This window comes from Sturnus vulgaris, chromosome 3 (genome assembly GCF_052056855.1).
Source record: "Sturnus vulgaris isolate bStuVul1 chromosome 3, bStuVul1.hap1, whole genome shotgun sequence".
In the NCBI taxonomy this organism is placed as follows: domain Eukaryota; kingdom Metazoa; phylum Chordata; class Aves; order Passeriformes; family Sturnidae; genus Sturnus; species Sturnus vulgaris.
The window spans coordinates 76,078,920-76,103,955 of NC_142245.1; the positions used below are offsets into that span (position 1 = coordinate 76,078,920).

The following is a 25,036-nucleotide window of genomic DNA, read 5'->3' on the forward strand; positions in this document are numbered from 1 at the left end:
CAGACTCTGGCAACAGAACCAACAAGCACGGAAATAATATTCTTGTTCTGGACAGTTTTACGGCTGTGTGGAAAAACTGAGCTGAACTGTGTATCAGAGGTATGTACCAAAACCAGTAGGCTGGCTAGGGATGAAGGTTGGGTTCTGAGTTGTATGTCTGCCCAAAACAGTACAAAATTTAAAACATCACAGGTGGATCAGGAGGTCACGCACACGATTCTGCAACCATGGCAGTTTTAGAAGCCAGAGACATTCAATGGAAGGATGGCAGAGCAGGACATGGTGATTCAGAAACCAGCTCACCAATGAGCCTTTGCAGGAGTGCTGCATAGCTGCAGGTGGCAGGTGAAGCCAGCCTTGCTCTCCGTCCTCACTCCTTCCAGCTGAGACCCCTCAGCCACAGCGGGGTGCTCTCTGTCTGCTCTTACATCCACGCTGTTCCCTTCACTTACCTGGCAATAATTAACTGGATTTTGCTGATCTGGCAAGGGCTATGAGGCATTTTCTGACTTCAGGTGCAGCAAAGCACCCTCCATCTGTCCTGTAGGTCCTGCAACAAAAGCAGAAAGACCAGATAGGAAAGCGTGACACAAAAACGTAAATGACTGAGAGGTTGCTTTGAAAGACCTCTGTAATCAGTGGAGCCTAATGATTAAGAACCAGAGCAGGATCCTGACACTAATAGAAGCATATGTGTTGTCCCGAGGCTCTGTGGCAGAGGTACCCCAACCAATATAATGCAATTGCACAGCTGTTTAAAACTGCCATTCACAGCGCAGACAATTGGTGACAACAACCAGAGCACCAGAAGTGTCTAAAGAGAAGAACAAACATGATAAATAACCTTCTTGCCTTTCAGACCTTGAACCAAGAGGCACATGCTGCTTTGCAAAGGAAGCTGCCCCCCTCTGCTTCTCACACCCAGGCCACTGCTGCCACTTTCTGCTCAGCAGTCACCCTGATCCATCCTAATCCCTCTCCTTGCTCTCCAGAAGCAGCAGTTTAGAAATGATCCCATAGCTACAGCTGTGGTAAGCTATAAGACCTAGGAATAAAAGTCTCCAAATTTAGCTGAGACAAAGAAAATACACTTTGCACAATTGTCCAGAAGTGCCCTGGGATTTACAAACAGGAAGTGTCAGTTCTGCCCTGGAAACAAAAGCAGATCACTCACCTGGTGTGGTACCTCTGGGATGAAACTCAAAGCTCCTGCACACGTTTTGATTATTTTAGCTACCCTCCTCTTGAAAATGAGACATGTACCCCATTTTTGACCCTGAAAGCCACAGGTAAGTCAAAGTTTGAAAACTTGCCTGGCTTGGAACCTGCAGCCCACATAGGAAAACAATTTCTGTAAATGGACTGTTCAGAGAGCTGTCCCTTTCACGCAGATTTCCAGATCAAACAAATTAAAACAAGTAATTAAAATATGTCTTGATGTACAGCCTATCCAGCTCCCACGCAGCATGAAGTCCTGCCTAGATATAGGCGTGCTTGGTGCACAGAGGGAGATGGTGTTAGCAATTCAAGTCAGTGTGCCAGGCAAAGACTGCAGCTGCAGCTCTGCTCGAGGCAACGAAAGTGAGAAAGCTCAGCAAAAAAACCCAAAACACAAAAAACAAAAACAATCAAACAAAAAACCCAAACAAACAAAAAAAAAAAACCAAGCAAAAAAACCCCCAATGATAAAACATTCTAACCTGATAAATATGGGAAAGGAAAGGTGATGTTCCACCAATACATTGCCCAGTGGGAGACAGAAATGATAAAGTTACCTCCCTGTAACCAGACCCTTAAAAGTTAAAAGATAGTTTTGATGAGAAAGTGCTGCTCATTGGACAAAGTCAGACCTGTTCCCATTCAGCAGGCATGGGCTACTGCTGCAGCACATTCTTCATGTGGCATTAGCAGGAGCATCAGCAGGAATTTGATAGGTCTGCTCAGGCAGCACAGTGGCAGGGAGCTGATCAGTAGGTAAGGCAGAGAAGTGCAGAGTATCCATAAATCAGAAAAAGAGAAAGATTTAATTACATGCTTGGTTAATATTTACAAACATTGACATTTTTGTTCAATATGTAAATAAAACACAGAGATAAGAGATGGGCTGCAGTAGCCAAGCAAAGCCAAAATACACCACGTTAGAGTATTTGCTGTGAGCTGGCATATGCCTGGAAAGTGGAATGGAGACACACTATATAAACTGAAAGAATAAATAAATAAATATTGACATTGTTCTACACCTGTTTAGCCTCTGGAGACCAGTGATTTGTGGGACCATATGTTGAACAAAATGAGACTGTTCATTGATAATTCTAAATGTGGTGACCCCTTGCAAACTGGATATTAAAAATATTAAGTAAATGGCACATTTTAATTATACAGTAAAGAGGTTGATCTCCACCATTAAAAGACTGCAGCTGTCAGGAAGAATTGATCATATGACAGAAGGTAACATTTATTTGGTAGTAGACCTTGGTAAATGACATCCCAAACAATCTTTAGGTTTTCAGACAAACATATTCAGTTCAGACTTGAATTTAACCACGAGGCTTCATTTTCTTTGCCTTTCAGCTGAGACAATTTTTATCTATTCCTCACATCCTATAGGGCTTGTCTGTTATTTATTTTTGTTTTAATCTGTTTTGAAGTATTTAAATTTCAGATGAAGTATTATTAAATGAGAAACTATAAACGATGGAGCTTGGAATTGGAAGTCAACATATTTGTTATTCTTTTTGCCAAAGGTATTGAGTAAGTTGCATAATTAGCACAGTATTATATCATTTTTGTCAACATAAACAGAGCTTTTTTATTGTCTTTGAAAGCGCCACTGGTGAACAACGGAATGTGCAGACTCCAAAGAGCAGCAGCCCAGGAAGAACTGAGAGTATCCACAATGCCTGACCAAGTTGCATAAGGAAATGAAGAAGACATGTAGCAAGTAGTCAGTCGCCAGCAGAAATGCACAACGCTCTCACATATCTGCTTCTCTGTCTGAGGCTGAGGAGAGAAATCACACACAGGCTTTGTAACTCCCTTCCTGCCTGCTGTGATCCGACTTTAAGACAAATGTGTGATGGTAAAGCAGCAGCCTAAGCGGATTGATTCTTCTCACTGACCCAGAGAAACCCTTCTGTGCACAGGGTTTGATGTTTTCCCCCTCCACTTCTGATTCTGTGAAGCGCAAGGAATGTGTCACATTGTGCCGATCCTGTGGTGAGGCACTTGCAGAGTCTGAAGGTTGGGGCACGTGAAATAAGGAGCTGGAAGGAAGCAGGCTGCTATTCCATTGGAAGCGAAGGGGAGTGTAGGTCCGTAGAATACCTCTTCCTTCCCCTCCTTGCTAACATCCAGCACCTGCATGGCAAAAGACACAAAACATTTTTGGGATCATAGAAGAAAGCTGAAACAGATTTGCTGGCACTCACCTCATGTATTAATTAATCCCAACTATTAATCCCAGCACAAAGGTAGTTTCAGATAATGTTTAAATTATTTATGGATCTGGTGATCCATTTGCTGTTCTCATCATCCCAACACAAACCCTGAGTGCTCAGGCACTCAGGAGCAAACAATGACATTGGATCCTGTTTCCGGGCAGGAGAATGTGCAGCTGTGCAAGTGGGTTACTCTGCACAGAAGGGTTCCTGTCAGCACACAGCACAAATTGTTTGTCAGCTTCAAGGTATTTAGGGGGCACAGAAGCTCTATAGAAGACGGGATTGCCAAATAAATTACTGACTTAAAGTAAGTAAAGGTATTTGAAAAAAGTGGATTGTTTTTCTTCCAAAGGAGACAGCAACCTCAGTTTTCCTCAGTTGGAAGATAAAAGGGCTAGTTTTGCTGGTTAAAGCCAGGCACACTGCCAACAGCTGAGGAGGGACAGCACACACAGCTCTGCCAAATCACTCATTATATTTCTTTTCCCTTTTATGTGGGGACTGCATCAGGCAGGCTGCCAGTTCACGACCAGTCTGGGGATGTGGACAAATGTCCATTTAAGAAAGCAAGATCCCAGGATTATTTTTGCTTGTCACTAAGCTGTATTAAAACCCAGGTGCAATACTGCAAAGTACCTGTTGATTATAAACGAGCTCACCGGTGGAGCACAGCTGCTGCCTCTATACTGTGCTATTACTCCATCTAAGCATTATATGTCAGCCATATCCAAGCCAGCCTGAATCACTTTTTCCAATATTTTGTTTTGTATAGTATCCAACAACTTGCTAAAACACGATTATGCCAATGACCAGAACATGTTTTTAACTGTTTGCTTACATTATCATACTCTTTACAAATTCGTGCTACTAAGTGTTCAGTATAGAACCAGCAGCTTGGCAATGTAATATACTCCCTTCTTATGCTAAGTCCAACTTCTAGTCTTATGAGACAGTTTGGAGGTGAAATTCTAAAATCCAAAAATTTGAAAGCTAATAAAAATTTTGTTTATCAGCGTAAGTGCAGAAACTGAGATATAAACAAGAGTTTCTGTCTTTAACTGCCCAGATGGTCACAAAGCAATGGCTGAGATACAGAACTGCTTCACTCAGAAACATGCAGAAAGATAAGGATTCCTAATTTTTGCACCAAAATACCTGAAAGCCATGGATCTGTGGGTGAGCTGCTTTTATAAAAGATGGGAGAGCAGAAGAGTTTGTTGGACAGCCCATTGCCTAGGGCAGGGATCAGAAAACTTCCATTGAAGTTTTAAAGAAGTAAGCAGTGGGGCAGGTAGCAGGCTGACTGCACTTGGTCAATGAACAGCTCATTAATTCTGGCTGCTCTTCAGAAACACAAGTTGGAAAGAAAAGAAAAATCCCAATATGGGCTGAAAAATTCTTAGCCTCATCATCCATTTCTGCAACCCTTTTAATTTTGAACTGGCTTGTGTAACTGGTGAATATATACACATTATTTTATCCAAACCTTGCCAAAGGAAAGACAATTCAACCCTGGTTCACTGGAATATCTTAGAGGAATTGCATCTATTGGCTCATCTGGAAATACTTTTAATAGCTACAGTATTTCCTCTCTGTTTATGCAGGTTCAGTGGCTGCATAAGAAATATTCTTAATCTCTCCTCTTCACATGTATTTTCCTTTTTTTAATAACAACTGTGCAAAACTTATACTTGCAAAATTATTGGAAAAGACTTTAAAAGAAACCTAAATTGCTCACCTGGATACATGCCAAAGGCTCATTTGTCCAAATCGAATAGCCACCAACTAAATATATTCTACCATTGTGGACAGCAACTCCAGACTCATTTTGACCTAAAGCAAAGAAGGAAATAGAAACCACTTTCAGTGTTTAATTAACCCTTTTAACACCGAGTGCTGGAGTTCTGTAATGGAATGCAAACACTCCTGCCAGTAATTTGACGGTTTCAGAATTCCCAACATGTTGGAGTGAAGGTGAGGCGTGGGGGCAATTCCTTGCTCTCTGCAGGAGCCCTGCCTGGTGCTGCCCAGATGAGCAATAAGCCCAGATGAGCATTAATGTGGCTGTGCAGGGGACCATCTGCTCCCACCTCACGTGTGCCACAGGTGACAGGCACAGTCCCCACCTGCCCCTCCGCCTCCATCAGACAGAAAACCCAAACAGCCACAGAGGCTGAGTGCCCCTCCTGTGCTGCCCACACCTGTTCAGCCCCGCTCCTCCAGGTACCAGTGCAGCGAAAATCACAGGAGCTGCTGCACAGGTTCATCTCCATGGCAACCATCTCCCAACAAGTTTGGAAGTTTTGAAGGAAAAATACAGCCTTAAAAAAAATCTGCACTGCACAGTTCACCAGGCACATTTACTGCCAGCTGTACTGAGAGAAAGAAAGGCTTAGACACCTTCTTAAGGCACAGGTTGTGGAAACAACCTAGAGGCAGTGGAGAGGAGACTGCCTCACAGCGTTTAGTGGGACAGGGTCAGCTCCAGAATGAGAGGGCGCCTGCAGTGCCAGGGTTTTGCAGATGCAAATCAGGTGACATCCTTCTCAAAGGCTGTCAGCTCCTCCACATAGTAAAATAATTAACTAGTGAGCAGAAGACACATGAAAAGCTAGTTCTGTTTGACCATGTGTAATTCCTTTTTAATCTATGCCTCTCTCCCTAGTGTCCATCAAGTATTCTGATGGCCTGGCTTGGAAATCAAGCAACCCTACTGTTGGTGCTTCTCTGAGCATGTGTCACATGCCTGTCTGGAAGCCTGGCCAGCAGGTTCAGGGAGGTGATTCTGCCCCTCTACACCACTCTGGTGAGACTCCACCAGGACTGCAGTGTCCGGCCCTGGGGACCAGGTCTCCAGGTAGTGACTTGTTGGAGCAAGCCCAGAGGAGGCTACCAAGTTGATTAGAGGGATGGAGCACCTCTCCTATGATGAAAGGCTGAGAGAATTGGAGTCTGTCCAGCCTGAAGAAGACAATGCTTCAGTGTGGCCTAATTGTGGCCTTCCACTACCAGCAGAGAGCCTACCAGAAAGCTGGAGAAGGACTTTTAAAAAGGGCATGTAGTGATAGGACAAGGGGGATTTGCTTCAAGCTGGAAGTGAGTAGGTTTAGATTAGATATTAGGAAGAAAGTCTTTTCTGTGAGGGTGGTGAGGCTGCCCAGAAAAGTTGTGGATGCCCAGTCCCAGGAAGTGCACAAGGTTGGATGGGGCTTTGAGCAACTTGGATCTAGTGGGAGATGTCCCTTCCCACGGCAGGGAGCTGGAACTAGATGATAATTCAGGTGTCCTCCAAACCAAACCATTCTATGATTCTATGTCTTTCTCTGGGATTCAAGGGGATACTACATCTGGGAATTTTATCAGGTGGTAGACTAGGTGGCAGGGACAGTGAGCTGCAGTGTTTTTCAAGTTCCAGATGTAACAGTTCTTCCTAATAAGTCAAGAAGTCAAGAAGAACTTCACAGATTCTGTAGTTAACTAAGTGCTCAATTAATTTCTGACTTGATGGAATTCCAACAAGGACACATCCTTTTGGGTAATTTATTAAGAAGATACTGTTTAGAAATAAGCGAGAGTTAACAGATTTCAGTGAAAGCTTTGCCCTGTAATGCCACAGAAACCACTACAAAATAATGTTACGTGGCAAAGATACATCGGTCTGTTGTACACTCAAACAGGGAGCTAAACCAATACCACAGGCAAGCTTTTGGAGAATTAAAAAACAGTACTGGTAATATTATGACAAATTATTTCTGACTGCTTAATTAAATAAAATTTATCTCCACCTTCTTCAAAATTTAACGTACAGTGTGCTAAAACAAATGTTCTGTAGACCACTGAATGCCAGAACTGTAACAAAAAGTGTCTTCTTGGCTAATAGTGGTCCCTAAATTGGAAGCATTTGTAGCAAATTCATGGAATTCCACATACTAAAGGCATCTAAAGGGAAAAGATGTTTCAGTTCAAGAGTAGTGAGCTCCCCTTTTGTCCAGTGCTCACCTGTCAGCATGTTGAAGCTGCAGCGGGTCCACTGGTCGGTGTCTATGCTGTAGGAGTCTATGTGACGGACCAGGATCCGGTCGTTGTTGTAGTCCAGGTCATTCCCACCTAACACGTAGAGCTTCCTTTGGACAGCAGCCATGGAGTGATACACCCTCCTCTGCAGCATCGGGCTGCGGCTTAACCACTTGTTCTGGAAAGAGAGAGAGCTTGTCTAAGCACTGCTCACACACACCTGACAGTGCAATGAACAGCAGCACAGTGCTGGTTTCTTCTTACCCTTGGTCAGGAATCACAAGTGCATGTCCTGGTTCTGTTCATATGCTAGGCATGTGTTGGTTGTAACACTGAATAAGGATTGTGGACTTTCAACATGTGGTTTACAGCTCTCACATTTAAGTTCATTAATTTAATGGCATTTCTTGCTCTATTTTTTTTTTGTCTAGCTTATCAGGTTTCAAAGTTTTTTTTTTCTTTATAACTCACTAGCAAATTCTCCTTAAACCAAACTATTAAATGTATTCTTTGTATACAGTGCTAAAATTATCTGTACCAATGAGCTCTGTTACAAGAGAAGAGAGATTCTTCTGCCTTTTGTAATTCAGAAGCTTATTTGATCTTATCCTTGGGGAAAAAAGCAACAGGAGAAACAATTTCCTAAAGAATCTTCTCAAATTATTCATTTGGTCTTATTTCAATCCGTCATTTGTGGCAACTTAGAAAGTTACAACCTTTTGCATATTTTTCTTACTCCTTAACAATATTCAAGAATTTTACCTGTTATGGGGAGAGGCAGGAAGATATGGAAGACAAAGGTTTAAAGCAGAATATTTTATATACCTGAGAAAACAATTGCTCCTGCTATGCCTACCAAATCAAACAACCTGGGTAGGATTAATTTAAGTGGAGGAAGGTAAAAATCTGTGAGGAATTTTTTTGTGATACACGTGCAGCAACTCCAGTGTCTCTAAGCCTTCTGCCTTTTAACCTCCACAATATATAGCTATACATTTCAATGTGTAATAGTTGAATATTAGGCATTAATGCCTGCATTAGTAGTCCAGTCTCTTAACACCAGACTATAGACACCATCTGCTTTGCAAAGCCTGCCTGCATCCCCTGATTATATCTTCAGCTTCCTCCACTGCAGTGCCTGCCAGGTGAGCCTCAAAGCACTGCAAAGGCAGCGGAACAGAGGGGCCTGGCAGGGTCATTTCTAATAAGCCGGTGTGTGAATACTAATCAGCGGTGGGGAAGCAGAGGTCAGCGCAGCCGGCTTGCTGGCAGGTAGCTGTGTGCTCGGTGGCAGATGGCAGGCATTATCGACTCGCCACAAAGGCCTCGCGCAGGAGCAGGCGCCGCGGCTCCCTGATAGAGCTATTGAGATTCCGAGCGAGAGGCGAGCAGATGTGATGGTTTCCAGTACCCACCGTAAACAATATGCCAGCAGAATTTTTAAAGAGAGCTTGTGTGTACAAACACGAAGCAGACGTCTTTTGAAGAATGCGAGTGCACAATTCCTCTGTAACTCTTGACGTGCCAGGGCGGGCTCCTCGCCGCCAGCACGGCACACTGAGGCCGCCCCAGCACCAGCATTTTGGGGTCCAACTTTCATATCAGCAAGTGAAGAGTCCAGGTGAAAGGCACTCAATAGAGACAAGGTATCCAAACAGGTGTCCCCCTCACAAGCAAAGTAGGATTGCTGCCTTTAAGTGCTACTTGGATTTGGGACAGTCAGCATTTGTAATCAATGATAAAACTGCACCTCGAAAAGAACGAGGCAGGTGTGTCATCTCCTGCTTTCTGCTTCCGGCCCCATATGTGCTATGCTTTAAAAAGTCAGTGGGAACCACACAGAAGTATCTCCCGGAACAATTCTGTTCCAAATACAGCAATCAAAGCCTCTATCCTACAATCAGAAAAGTCAATACTCTTCCACGTGGGTGTAAATCAGGCTATGCAACTCTGATTGCAAGCTTGGGACTTTTAATTCCTAATACAAGCAAGAGGGCACAACCATGCCCTAACCCTCGGAAATGGTTACTGAGCCGTACTAACCTAATCAAAACACATACATAATGTATGAAATAATCCCTAAAAGATATTTTAGGTGCTTGGGTAATGAAATGATAGGCACCCTTGCAGTCAGCAGAGTAAGTCATGGTGAGGTAGTACAGTTCTCAAAGTATTCAGGAAACAAAACGGCCCATATATGCAATTCAAAACAGAAATGCCAATGACAAGGAGCTGTTTTGGAACACTGACTTTGAGTACACATTGCCCAGGGCTGTTGGATTACAAAAAAAAAAAGAACAAGCAAAATAAATACTGGTAAATACAGGGGATTTAAAGCACATTTCTGTATTTAATCTAAGATGTTTCCAATTCCTACAGGCTTAAAAAACATAGTAAGATGTCAGGGTCTCCACTATGCTGTTAAACTCACACATCAGTAAAAAGTGAATTTAAAACAACACTAATTAAAACGGTCAGCACTTTTAGCCTTACAAAATCTTTGTATGTATTTGCCAAGAGATCTGTTTGAAGCAAAACAAAATATATATAACACAGACACTCACCTGCTTAGGATCATAGACCATGAGTCTATTTTGATATTGTGCAGTATTTGTTACTCCTCCTATAAAAGATTTTATACAGGTTACATTTTTTCATATAAGCAAAGCCAGGAGCAAGATCAAGTACAGCAAAATAAGCAATTCTAGAGTTCATTTGCAGATAATAATTACATTACATGCCACCACTTCTGCTTACATTCCACTGCACTTCTTAATCTGGTTACAAGGGGAAAAGCAGCTCCATTTGTCAAACATACAGAAACATAGAACAGCATCAATAAACACTCCCCATAATTACAGAGCTAATTTCTTGGGCCAAAATGAGTTAAAAATTGATCTGTTTATACATAACTGTGCATTATGCCTTCATCAAGACACAAAGAGAAAACCCATTCCTGTTCCAAGGAACATACAGTGTGTGACACAGTTTAAAAGAGGAGGAGGTGGGCATGCATCAATGAGAAGGAAGAGGTCAGAGAGAACCTCTGCCTTACCAGGAGCATGACAGGGGATACCACTGCCAGTCAGAAAGCACAGTTCAAGCCTATGCAACTAAACATGTGCTTACCTAAACATTTGAAAGAAATTCTATACTTAGTTTGTACTCTAGAGAGAACATCTCCTCGATTAGTTGTAACCTCAGGTTAGAAAGTTCCTCCAGGGTGACCAGAAACATCCCTACCATTTACTTTTCAATAAGAAAGCATGGTGTAAAGCACCTCAGAAAAGCTCAGAACAGTCTGACCCAAGTAGATGTTGCAAAGCATCTGTTCACCTCAACACAGTACAGAGATGTTTAATGCCCAATCATCCTCTTCTTGTTTTGTTTTAAATGGCAGATTTCACTAAGCAAACATGGAAAACTTCTTTAGTCTGTAATCTTACCTGTGCAAACATGTTTTTGAATGAGCTCCAGCCTTCTGGGGACGTGGTGACACTGCAGCACTGCCACAGTTCCCAGTCCCCCTCTGTCACCAAGCTGGGCCCATGGGAAGATGGAATCAGACATAACACCTGCAAGCTGCACCTCACCTTCATCCTGCCATGAGGTCTGGGCACAACTAGGGCATGTCAGTGGCCCCTCACTGACAGACAAACTATCTATATTACAGTTTTAATGGCACATACCAATAGTGGACAAAATCCAGAGCAATGAGAGGAAGGATTTTCATCTTACTACATTTCATTTTGTTGATGCTTCCCTTTTTGTGAGGGCATACCCTGTTTCAGCCAGGACAGCAGCACAGTGACTTACATTCCTGATGTCTGAGCTATGGCCCAGTCTCACTAAGGTTGCTGGGTCGGTTTTTTCCCTTTTATCCCCAGGCTCTGTGCTGGGGAATCCTCATTTTGCCATCTTCCAGCTAGGCCAAGGGCAGCATTTTGGTTCAGAGCCATATTGTGATTTTGAAGCAACTCTGCCACCTCCCCCACGTCATCTTAGGCTGTAGGTTGGGACTGGTGTGCATTCAAGTTAAACCAGAAATTCTGCTGCAGATGTGCACCAGCTGTGCTCCAGTTCCTAATGGCAGCATAAAGGTGTGAAATAATAACTGGTTTTTGGCTTTGTACCACCTGAGTACTGGGAACATTTGAGCCAGAGGACGAGAACAAAACTAGTCCAAAGCAAAAAATGTGAAGGGTACATGGAGTAAACATAGAGAACTTGGTACCAAAGTTTTACCTGCTGATCTGCTCCTACTGGGCTGAGCTACTTGCTGACATCGACCTACCCTCAGATCACTCACAAAACCTTGAGTGGGGCCAAGAATTGATAGCAGAAACTACAGATACATCTATTTTAGCGTATTTTATTCAAATGCAGCAGCGGGGAGAAATTATGGTGTTACTTGGGTGCATCTCTGCAAGCACCAGCCTGCACTGGGCACCTACAGAGGGATGGCAGCCCAAACCCCCAGCTCAGAGATGCCCACAGGCTGAGAGATAGCTGGAATAACTGGGATGTAGTCTCTCCAAACTGCTTCCATCACACTGTGCCACACCCTGCCCAACACAGCACATGTGAAGTGCACACACAAGAACAGGCATTGGAAAGCAAAGACTGCTCCTGTGTCTGATCTCACAATCTGTTATTTGTCTCTACACTGTTGTGCAGCCTTCACATTCCTAGTGATCATCAACCACACAGACAAAACAATCTTTTCTAATATCTGTTTTATAATTTGATTTTTTTTTACATACTGTTATTTTCACTCCCATCACAATGTCTAAAATAAGACATCAGATCAGTATTTTGCAAAATAAAAATCATAGTTATTTGGATTATTATCTCCAGAATGTTAAACTACAGGAGACATATTTGAAACACAATGCTTGGTCATACATTTCCATTGTGAAAGGACACCTTAATCTGGGGGGGAAAGATGTGAAGGAAGAAGAGAAAGAAGAGTGTTGCTTCCTCATAAAGTAATAAAATAAGCAAATAAGCAAAATTATTTCCTTCTCTTCACAAAGAGCCCCTCACATCAAGTACACGGCTTATATCTTTTCCCCTGCAATATTGCTCATCTCTGGTGTTTTATCATTACATTCCCTTCACATACCGCTCTTCACTTTTAGATTAATCTGCCAAAATGAGATGCTAAGGATTTGCATACAGATTTGACTACACAAAAATAGATCTGGAATTAATAACAGTCTCTATATGTTTTAATTTCTTCTAGACTGGAGTACCCTTGCCTCCAGCAGTATTCTTGGCTTTGAAAGTCATCAAGCTGATTTGTCTGCTCTTAGGTTATGATGCCACATGCTGCTACACTGTCCCCTGCAATCAAAGTGCTCGCAGAGATAGATTCCATGCCTTCCCCTAACAAGTATATTTTATAGATTGGCAGTTTTGATCTCCCCTCCCCAGGGGGATAATCTGCATCTTAACAGGTTTCTATAGATACATCTGTCATTAAATATGCCATCTTATATCTGCATCAATTTTCAAACTCTAGTTCCTTCTAACTTTGAAGTGCTATAGCAAAAGTTTAAAATTTTCTGCCAAAATTCAGATTTAACAAGTCTGCAATGTCCTCTTGAACTATTTTTTTTAAATACTACAGACAGCTGGGAAAGGGCAAAAGAGCAGCAATATATCTCTTAAAAATAAGAAAAGAAGGGGGAAAGAGTTTAAATGGTACTAAAAATACTACTTTCTCAGAAAAGAAATGGGGTAATTCTGAGAGAATTTCTTAAAGTTCTCTGTCATGTTTTCTATGAGGAAAGGAGAGGACAGAGAGGCTTCATAATGAGAGAAAGTAGTTAAAAATACAAACTATGCTATTAAATTTGATATCAAGCAGTAACAGCTAATGTGGTAGTAACCCCACAGCTAGAGAAGGAGAAAAAAAATGTCTGTCTGGTTAAATGACAGAAAATTTACAGTTTGGCCAGCATTTGCTGTTTTTATAAACAGAGTAATGATTACATCACTTTAACATGAGCAGCTTGCTTTGAGGACTGCAGTTCCTGGGAGGCAAGGAGCACCTTCAGGACAAGACTGTCTTTCTTGCTCCTACAGACGGGAGCAAACTGTCCTGGAAAGGCCATCATCCAACCCATGGGCTCACAAGGTTTTTACACTGCCACAGTAGCTGTCCCTTACTCCCTTGTAGGTTGTAAATGTTGCTTTTTAAGCCTTCCAAGACCTGTAAATTTTCAGCTCATGCAACAGTGCCGCTCTACATGGGGAAATTGCTCAAGGATTCCAAAACACACTTGATCCATCCCTTTCCCACACTCGATAAACATTTTGTTCCGTCCCTTTCCCACACTTGATAAACATTTTGTGTTATTACAGTCCCTCCAAACACTCCACAAACTGCACTGAGAAACCCCTTCAAGATACACTTCTAAAAAGAGAAGGGTAGGAGGCATTCAACATTTAACATTTTCCTAAATGTTGATTAATTTAGGATTCAACATTTTCCTAAATGACAATTTATAAGCCATATTTATAACGTGGCCTAGCAAGGCCCCCATATGACTTGAGAAATCGAATCGAATCCAAATCCCTCAGGAAATATCACAACTCTCTCCACAGTCCCCAGGCGCTGGGCTGTGTGCAGGAATCCGAGTTCACTGGGAGACGTGTAAAACTACATTGTTGGCAAAGAGCTCCCATGTGTGCTCCTTCCAGAAAATCCAGGGAATATATAGAAACCCACGACATGTACCCTAAGGTGCTCTGCTATTTTAAAACAGAAATCTCTCATCTCTTAGGTGTCTGTGTGTTAAACACGAGATAATCCTTCCTCAGTATGCAAAGCTGCTGCCTCCTGCTGCAGCCAGCTCAGGTGCAGTGAGGACAGCTGAGCTGGAGCATCTTCTCCCAAGGTAAGGAATCCCCTGGAAGAGGCCAACAGCAGCTCCAGTCTCTTTGGCTCCAGATGCAATTGAGCTGCAAACAAGAAGGGCACAAGCCCTAGGTTTGTTTAAATCATTAAAGCTGGATGTTTACATTCAGTCTGAGGAGAATCAATAGCATCAAACCAATAATGTCCATCATTCATTGTGATCATTCTTTCAAATACAGTAAAAATGAAGTCTGTATATATATGGAACATACAGTGACTAAGATTGGGCCACTAAGGCAATTTTTATGCACTTGTTAACCTCCCATTCCCAGTAAATCCTGTGCCAGGTACACTGTAAAACTTGATTTTGATAGATTCTGTAAGCTCCTATTATTCCAGATCCATTTTTCATAAAATAAGTTTATAGGCTTTTACTGAGAAAAAATTCTTTACTTCACGACATCTTACGGATAGTAAGGTCATACTTTTCATCCCAAATCACTTGCAAACTCAGAATAATTCTTCAAGATATGTTATCACCATCATTTCCTTAGTCAAAATCTCCCCCATTAGGGGAAAAAACCAACAATTTAAAAATCAAAAGAGTGAATCTTGAAGTTTGAAAAGAAAATGTATCTCCTATATTAAGTACAAAGCAACTCTACAGGGATGGCTTGTTTACCGCCTTCTCCCAAGCTGAGTTTTTATGTGCATGTCAAAATGTTATTTTATCTGACACACTTAAGGTCAGACAACTCGGGCCTCTGCAAAACACCAGAGCATCACTTTGTTTTAAACAATACTTTTCATGTGCTAATCTCTTAAGCACCTAAGGCAAGGGGAAGTGTCATTATCCCAAGATGCAGGTGCAGGAATGGCCGAGCTGGAATGCCTGGCAGAGGTTCCCTGCCCCTCAGTGTCCCCAGAGGCACTAGACCTATACTGGTGGAGGAAGGTTAACGTGGATAGAAAAGGAGGTCTCCAGGTTTGCATGTGCACTCCACAGAGGATGCTGGGAAATGGGCATAGTTCAAGTCCTTGCTCTTATAGAAAATATTTCCTCGCTTTTACAGATAGTGATTGTTAGTCATGTTGAACTCCAAAGTGTTTAGTGTACTTTGTTTATATTTCACTGAAATACTTCACTTTTCAAGCACTGTGGCATGCAATTCATTTGTGAAATTGGTCATGGCATCAGATGTTAACTGAGGCCTGGAAGAATCATCTTTCTATAAAATTTCCAAACCATCTGCCCAATGCAATGTCAGTACAAAGAACTTACATGTTGTGGTTTAACCCCAGTTAGCAACTCAGCCTCACACAGCCACTCATTCACTCCCCCAGCATGGGATGGGGGAGAGAATTGGAAAAGTAAAACTGAGAAAATTTGTGGGTTGGGATAAAGAGAGTTTAACAGGTAAAGCAACAGCCATGCACACAAACAAAGCAAAACATGGAATTAATTCACTGCTTCCTACAAGAAGGCAGGTGTTCAGCCATCTCCAGGAGAGCAGGGATCCATCAAGCTTAATGGTGATTTCCTCCTTCTTCCTCCAGCTTTATATGCTGAGCATGACACCACTAATCTGGAATATCCCTTTGGTCAGTGGGTGTCAGCTGTCCTGGCTGTGTACCCTCCCAAACCCTTGCCCATCCCCAGCCTCCTCACTGGTGGGGTGGGGTGAGAAGTAAAAAACACCTTCACTCTGTAGAAACACTGCTCAGCAATAACAAAAACATCCCTGTGTTAACAGGACTGTTTCCTGCACAAATCCAAAGCATTGCCCAGACTAGCTGCTGTGAGGAAAATTAACTCTACCCCAGTCAAAACCAGTACATTATTTTAACAAATTCTCATGTTTTGTTTTCCTTTAAATAAGAAAATAAAATCAGGACTGTGGGGAAAAACAATAAATAATGATATAAATATGAAAATAAGGAGCTCAGAAAACTCAGTAGCTGAACCCACTTGTGCTGAGCAGAGGGACTGACTAGGGTGCAAAAGGCTCCCTCTTTTAATCTGCTTCTGTCAGGTTAAAAATCCCAAAGAGGTGAGAGCAGCTTAGGAGTCCCTCTGTCCCCTGAACATCAGCCACCCACCTCCTATTGCCAGTGTGCAAACTCATACAGCGGTTGGTTTTGTCCATTTTCCTTTCCTGCTGCCTTTGCCATGATTTTATTACCTATTCGTTTTGGATCCTTGTCATATTTGTCCCAAAGAAGCAGCAAAGTAAAGCTGAAAATGAATCCCAATAATAACAGAAATCCCTTAAAGTGTAGTTAGCTTTTGATCAGCAAAGCCTTTAAGAGGGCATGGGGCTGTAGCAGAGGCACTGAGTAAGTAAATGGTCAGTGTGCAGATCAAGCTTTGATGACACTCTTTACAAATAGAAGAGCTAGAAACTTATATCATCACTATTTAATTAATTCCCTCAATAAAATACTGGGCACATTTCCATGGTTCCCTTGCCAGCTGGTAGTAGCAGACTGACTTTGAGAGCTCTTTGCTGATGACCTGTATTTCCCAGAAAAAGCAGCAGGGATACAGCTCAGAAACATTTCTAACTCAGACTAATTTTTTAATTACTTAATTTTAGGCCACATACTTCAAAATTAGGTTCCCTCCTGCATTATTAATTACTTTTATGCTAACATCTTATATTCAATGATGAACAGTGGATTTTCCAGCGGTGACTACGATACAATAAAACAGCTCTCTGTACTATTCCCTTGCTCCTGAATGTATCATAAGCTACATTCTGGTCCTAAGCAATTAATTAATAATAGAAAGCTAGCTACAGTTATTATATCTGCATCCACTTTTCTTTTAAAAATAACCCCATTCAATACACAACTAGTTTTCAGTGTGAGAGTAAAAAATTCAGATCGATATCTTCTGAAGTGTAGTGCAGTAAGTACGCTCTCGTACTTCATAATAACCTGTCATAATTGAGCAACTCAAAACTTCTAAGCATTTTCTCAGAACCTATCAAAATACAACTGAAAAGCTGAAAGTGTCTACCTTATTCCACTGTTGGTAGCATTTTCAAATAGAAATGGAACAATACTGGTAAAATATTTTTGGTTTTTTGCCCGGTTTTAAAGAATTCATCCAGTAGGCTTCCACTTACCTCTTCCACTGATTCTACAGCTCTGTTAGAGGCATATCCTTGAATACAATATCATACTGCATCATTTTCTAAACACAAGTGGAATTTAAAACACACAGGCATGTATGCATTTCCCCCACATAACTAAGAACATGAATTAATCCTCAGGATATTTTCCCCTTCCCTAGCAAATCTGGAAAGAATAAATTTAATCTTGAACCAGCCCCATGTTTGACTTAAAAACTGGTATCAAATACTTTCTTGAGTTTTGATTGTTTTGGTGTTTTTTTTTCATTAAATTAAGACAAAAATATTACTTCTTTTTCATTTACTGGAGGAAAGACCACACTGATGGATTTTTAGTGCACATTCAATGATTGTATGTGAGAATGCTTAACATAATTTTTAAAATATCCTATTCTTCATAAATACCGACAAATGTAAACCACAAACAGGACAAAACCCAGCAATCAAGACATAGTAGTAGTAACATCCATGTATTTCAAGTGTCCACTGAAGACACACATCCCTCTCTGCTAATAAAATAGGAATAGTGAATAAACAGGATAATGCTCTGAATATACCCAGCTGATAGCCTAATGCAGAAATCCTGTTCCTGTACTGTATCTGGGTCTCACCTGGATTCACACAGCACAAACTCTACAAGACTCCCTAAATGATGGTCACTAAAGAAAATGACCCAAAGTACCTACCAGGGATCTTGGTAATTCTCTGTGTTCTGTCCTGCTTTTAATTCCAAAGCCATCATTCATTACTTTAGCGTGTATGTATTAAAATAGATATCTGCTAATTCCCCTGCCAATGCTTGGGAATCCATAGGGACAGAAAGGTACACCTGCTAGCCTAAACGACACACTTTCAGAAGCACAGCAAAGGCCTAAGAAGCTAACTTAATCTTCCATTCATATTCCATCTTTTCACCAGAGGCATTCCAGACCATATTAAAATCCCCAGAGGGTATCTACGGTGAAGATGCCAATCACTGAACATTTACCTCAAGGGCTGGCCCCATTTACTCATTAGCTTCCTTAATAAATATTATAACTATATAACCTTCCACAGCACACTTCTTAGTAAAGGGAGAGTATTTTTCTGTCAAATCTTCTGTAGACAGCATTGGCTGTATTCCAGAATAACTAATACCCACTACAATGACTGAGGAAACTAAGTCCTCCCGTCCCCATCAATGGAACATAACAACTAAAGATTCAGTTGCAAATGACGCATTGTCTATATATTCATCTATTTGTGCTGTAAAGCTGTGATTACATCCAGCCAGCCTTGTACACTTGTTATGGACAGAGTCATGCATGATTTATAAAAATGGTCATCTTGGCATGTTGCAATATCCAGAAGAGCAAGTGGGAGCAAATCATATATTCGTCTTCAAGCCCTGGAATAACACAAGCTAACAAGCACTTAATTTTCCATTTCATCATCAGGAATAAGTGAATTATAGACTTGTAGAATATTCTGAGTGGGAAGGGACCCACAAAAATCATCAAAGTTCAATTCTAGGCCCTGCACAGACTCAGGAACCACACCATGTGCCTGAAAGTGCTGTCCAAACTCTTCTTGAACTCTGTTAGGCTGGTATTATAACCACGTCCCTTGGGAACCTGTTCCAGTGCCCAATCAATCTGTGGGTGAAGAACCTTGTCCTCATATCCATATCCTAAACCTACCCTGACACAACTTCAGGCCATTCCCTCGGGTCCTGTCACTGCCAAAAGTATCAGATCATATTACAGAAACAATGTATTCTTTTGTTTGTTTTTAGGAAGCACATAGAGTTTATCATTGGAAATTTGTCCAAAAGTGTCTTATCATTCCAGTTCACTGTGATTTATGAATGGCAACTGGAGATAGCATATATGATATCAGCAGCTCTGAAACACCGAGTGTAATGTACACATTACGCTCCTATACTTCTAGTAAGGCTTCAGTTCTTTGTCCTCTCCGAAGAGAAAAAGCTATCATTACATATAAACGAAAGATTTATTACTTTAATTCAACCCAGTATTTTGGTATTTTGTTAGTACCTCAAACTGTGTGAAACGTTTTCTACCTGATATCCAAAGAAGACCATCCACCACATATCCCGCATGGCATGAGAGCGACCGATCAAAGGACTGTACAAAGGTCCACTTGTTCTTCTTGGGGCAGTAGCGTTCAACTGTGGGCAACACTTGGCGCAACTCGTTCCTGCCCCCCACGGCATAGAGGTACTCGTCCACGGCTCCCAGCACAAAGTGCTCCCGGCAGTTCTTCATGGGAGCTATCTCCGCCCAGGAGTTAGTGCGGGGGTCGTATCGACAGACAGTTCTCACGGCACACGTGCGCCCTGTGGAGTGCTCCACCTCTCCACCAGCCACAAAGAGAAAGTCTCCCATGACAGCAACGCAGTGGTGGCTCCTCCCCACGGGCATAGGGGCCAGCTCGCTCCAGTTAGCGATCCCTGCGATATGAACGTTCTCCTGGTCTACCGGATTGAAGTACCGCAATTCCTTCACTTTGCAGACTTCTCGTTTTTTCCCACCAATAATATAAAGAGTGTCTGACTGGAAGCGAGGCTTTGTCCTTGCAGTTTGCCACACTGGCTGTGCATAGACGCTCTGGTGGTAAGCCAAAGCCTCATTGATGAGCGCTGTCGCAGTTTCACTGGCTTGGACAAGGGGATGAGTAAGAGCTACAGTATGCAGCGTATCCACATCCATAAGGCCAAAGCGGACGTACTGGAGAAGTTCATCCAGATACTGGTAGCGGCAGTTGTGTTCCAACCACCTCACAGCCAGCTAAAAGTAGGAGGGGGAAGGAAGGGAAAAACATGACACACGTTATTTGCATATAATTCTGTCAAAATAAGGTCTTTTGACATTGGCTTGCACTCTAAGAGCAGATACATACTTGCCTCAGTCATGGTATCTATACATCTAAAAAGCAGCTGTGAAAGTCTATTAGGCCATATAAAAAGATACAGTGTATATACAAAGGCACTGTATTGCACCAGCTCCCCTAAACATTTTTCACAGCATTATCAGCTGCTATGCAATACTGTCATTGTGCAATCTGTTAAGTGTTGCTGGAGACCATACAATCTCTGAATCAAACTGCTGGAAAAATAATATAAACATAGGGGCTATGGTATCACTGGATAGCACAGGTACACTAGAAAGAAGACTCATGTAAGAAGATTACAAAGAAAAGCTTTTTCTGCCCTCCTTATTTAATCCTATTTATGACAAAACATTGAAGAACTGTAACACATTACATACCGAATCCTTCAATATTTAAGTGGAGAAAGGTGTAAGGGGATAAAAAAATTAAGTCAGAAAAGAGAGAAGCACAGAAGAGGCCCTGCTTGTTTGGGGCAGACAGAAAGCAACAATTCAGCAATTACAGCTAGTATCAACATTCAAAATTTAACATAGCATTCAAATCACATAAAGCTTATTGAATCCAACTGGTCCTAAAAAGAGGTTAGGAACAGCCTAAACCATTTCAAGAAAACATTCAGCAATGAAGATACCAAAACTTCCTCAGGAAAACCATTCCCATGCTCTGATGGTCTCTCAGACAGATTTTCCTCTTACATATGCAGAAGCTTTAAACCCTTAAACTCATTGCTCCATTTTCCACCTTTGGGTTTATATTCCAGAGCAACCCTTGAAAATGATTCATCCATATAGAATGAAAAAGATTTTGTTACCTTCTTTTTCTTCTCCACCTCAGATGCATTTTAATATTGGTGTGAGTTTCCTCTTCAGTGAACGAAAAATGTATTTCAATGCATCTTAGATCATATTTTCTAAATCTCTGTTGCTTGGCTCACAGTTTTCTGTTATTGAAATCTTTAATGTTTAATGTTCAAAACTGAACATAATCTTCCTCTTAAGGCTGTAGTGGCAGTGAACAGGCTGGAAGAATCTCTTCGATTGTAACAATCTATGCATTCTTGCTTGTTCATCACTGTCTAAGACTGTCAGTGCACTATGGTGTTGCTGATCTATATTTAAGCTTATGAGTATTATTCTCACTTTTTTTTTTTTTGGTTGGTTTTTTGGTTTGTCTAGGGTTGTTTTTGTTTTTTGTTTGGTTTTTTTTGCCTATCTTCCACAAAGTGTAATGCTTTCTCTGTCATTACCAAACTCTCTACTATTACTTTAGGCCACTGCTCCAGTCAAAATAATTCTCAATCTAAATTGTATTTTCAAAAGTGCCAGAAAACCATTTCACCTTCTCATTTTCTGAGAACATAAATCCCTTATTATTCTTTCATCTAAGTCATTATCAAAGCCATTGACTAGTTCTGGATAAAGACTAACTCTACTTGGTACTTCAAATCATTTTGACACAGAACTCATGGAGTGGGTGTTTCTAACAAGCTGAATGATAAAAAAAATTTCAGCTAAATCTTATGGCCTTATACTGTTGTTGGGAATGTCACATAAAGGAGCTGAAAATAAAGGCTGCTCTTATTCATAGCTTTTATATATGATGTATTACATTTTTTACTTTTTATGTATTCCGGCAGACAGGGAAGATGAAAAACCAAAACCACTTCTTGTTAAGATTAATTTGAAACACTTTTTCCTCACTCTGAACTCCTGTGAAACAAAGAATCAATGAAGGGCATCAAAAATGCAACAATAGTTCAGTCACTTAAATGTGTATCAAGTTTCAAATACAGGCATTTGGTACTTTGACCTGCTAGTAAAAAAGACAGTAATTAAATGCATTTGAAAATGTTTTTGGATTTGAAATCATTAAGCTTTCAATAATCAGGTGTTCTAAGTCCACCAAATCCACGTATCAGGTGTCTCCTACTGATTTGTATCAGGCAACTTCCTATTCCGTGTTTTTAACCATGTGAATGATTCCTGAAAGGCACTTAGCTCTCATCATTCAGGCACTTGAAATTGAGGAGAAATTCAGGCTATCTTCAGCATATATCAACTAAATGATATGTGGGTTACTAAGTTGAGAAAGAAGAATTTACAAAACTGAATTATTATCTGTCAGCACTTGCATCCAATAAACTGGTTACTTTTGAAACTGTAAGTCCATGCTCACATCTAAAATGGCATCACAGAGGTATCACTCGGGCTGCAATGACAGACATTACAGACTCTGTAAAAGACAGGCACTAATGTAAACCAGGACTTGGTAACCACAAGTCTTTTAGGGGAAGTTTAATATTAATGCCTTATTAATATCTTAGAACTTCATCCATCTGCTTTCCTTTATTGTCCTGCCTTTGGTCCCCCAATAAATACTGTATAAACACACGAGCAACACCATGTACATTCATAACTTCAAAGAAATAGTACCTGCATTAATTTCTGGATATGGGATGTGTGATGATCTGTTACAATACATTTTCTCTGCTGTAGGAAATTTGGCATATGCAACTTGGTCCGTACTGAGTTAGGTCTCTATTGAGACTAATGCTGGAGTTGTAAAAAAATGTTCCACTGAAACCAATAATATTTAACTTTTCTCTAAACCACTACACTAATGGTTGCAAAGTGATACAAAGATTCTGCTGGCACTCATGAGATGACCAATCTAATCTGAGTCTTGAACCTAAACCTTCTCTATTAATTGCACACTATTTTATCGCCACTCATCTGTCCTGCATCTTTTTTATGAAAACCTTCAAACCTCCCCAAATTAAGTTTATTGCAGCCTGCTTGGGATTCTCTGCATGCTGCACCTCAAGGTATCTTCGGCCTACATTACTTCCACCTTTCCCCTCGGACAAGCAGCTGCAGCAGCAATGGGGAGGGCAGTGTGAATCCCAGGCTGTCTCTTGTGTAGGTTGCTACTGGCTCTTACCAGACTATGTCTGAGGTCAGTCTGTAGTAGATTTCATTTTATTGTATGAGTTTAGAAAGCAGGGCTAAGAACCCTGCACACCACCTGGATGCTCTGTAGGCATTTGACAGAATGCAGAGAGGCTTCAGTGAGTCTTAGGGAAGCAACAGAGCTCTGTGAATCACAATGTGTTTAGAAGCTCCTGTCCAAATCAACTCATGCTACTGTTTGAACACAATCTGACTACAGTGCCCTGTGTGACCCAGAGCACACCTAATCTGTGACACTCCAAGGCAGAAAAAACGCCTTAAGAGCTAAAAGCTATATTGTTTTTATTACCTTGTCTTGACATTTGTGATAAAAAATACTGTTCTAAAATTCATTTTGGGTCATTACTTAAAAATAAGTACTAGGAATTTAACGTAAAAATGTACATATCTATATTTAGAGAATAAAGGACAAGTTCCTAAATGGTGACACAATGGTGACACAATGGAACGGGTTGTCTGGTTTCAGGAACACTCACCAACTGAGCCTTAGGCTTCTACACTGGTTTTGCAGCACATTGCTACCATGTCCTGTAGCAGAACATGATGTCTCACACTATGGAGGCATGGAAGAAAATTGGGTGTGGGTGAACACTCTAGCAGCTATTGGAGGGCTGAAAAAGTTCAAAAGAAAGAAAACTGAATTCCCACACAAGTCTTTCACTTGCATTAGAAGTAGTCCCTGGTGGACTGTAACAGAGCTCTAACTTTTCTTCAGTGCAAAGGAGGCAAATATAACTCTCATCAGCATATGGCAGACAGAAACTTCTATGTATGAGACCAGTACACATCTGTATATTTATCAACACAATTTCTAACACCTTTACTCAGGTTTTGTTTAATCTAGACCCAAAAACCTGGTACCTACATAAAAACTCCAGAATTCACCCTATCTATACACTAATTATAGTGCCTATGTTTTTGCCTTTCTGGCAGTAACAATTAGCAACTATAATGACTATTGGCAAAATAAACTCAAAGCCATTATAGACTTTACTATGCTGCAAGAAAAGACATACTGGCTTCTCTAAGGAAATACCAATAGCACTTGAAATTACAACTGTGTTTAAAATGCTAACAAGCAAGCAAGCAAGAAAAAAAAAAGAAAAAAAAAGACTATCCAGAATTTTGAGGTGTAAAATATTTGTATCAGTGCTAAATAATTTACAGAAACAAGGAAAGACTCCTACTGACATACAGGCAAATTCTGTTTAAACTGCTACAAGCTTCTTTTCTATTAATTTTAATGTATGAGTGTGTGAGTAAAGGAAGTTACAGCCTAGTGCCTATATCAACTTTAATAAATAATATATTTTACCATATTCATCTTCTAAACTAAGTAAATGACAAAAGTAGACCCTCAGAAGGACAGGATTTTCAAACCAGAATAATTCTCTTATTCACATGCCTTAACCCAAAGGATTTTTCTTCTCCAAGGCTGCATTATGTGATTTAGCAATGGAGTGCATTCTCAAAACAGCAGAAAATAGATGGAAAAATATGTTGTGGCACAGTTGGAGCGCACATCAAAGTACATTTGCATGTTGGATAGCGAGTTCATTGCTTTTCCAACACCTGCTTCTGCTTCCAGCACAGTGCTTGAACAGTCCAAGTCACACAGGCTTGGAGCACAGTCCTTCCCTCCCTGCTGTTAATGCTGCACACACCACACACATCCCACAGCCAGAGAGGCCACAGAGGCAGAGGAGGTTAAAGCTGAAC

General features: G+C 41.1%; 1 protein-coding gene across 2 annotated transcripts in view; it reads right to left on the reverse strand.

Moving 5' to 3' along the window:
- Nucleotides 1-2,005: 2,005 nt before the first annotated feature.
- KLHL32 (kelch like family member 32) overlaps nucleotides 2,006-25,036 on the reverse strand; it is a 116,684-nt gene continuing 93,653 nt past the window's right edge. The window contains exons 7-11 of one of the 2 annotated variants that reach the window (XM_014883642.2): nucleotides 19,519-20,245; nucleotides 10,019-10,077; nucleotides 7,440-7,632; nucleotides 5,179-5,273; nucleotides 2,006-3,357 (exon numbers count right to left, since the gene is read on the reverse strand). In XM_014883642.2, the coding sequence (XP_014739128.1) occupies nucleotides 3,196-3,357; nucleotides 5,179-5,273; nucleotides 7,440-7,632; nucleotides 10,019-10,077; nucleotides 19,519-20,245 (1,236 nt within the window). In that variant the 3' untranslated portion in view covers nucleotides 2,006-3,195. Of the gene's footprint in view, nucleotides 3,358-5,178; nucleotides 5,274-7,439; nucleotides 7,633-10,018; nucleotides 10,078-19,492; nucleotides 20,246-25,036 lie in introns of those variants that run through there. The other variant, XM_088162021.1, reaches the window with a different exon arrangement.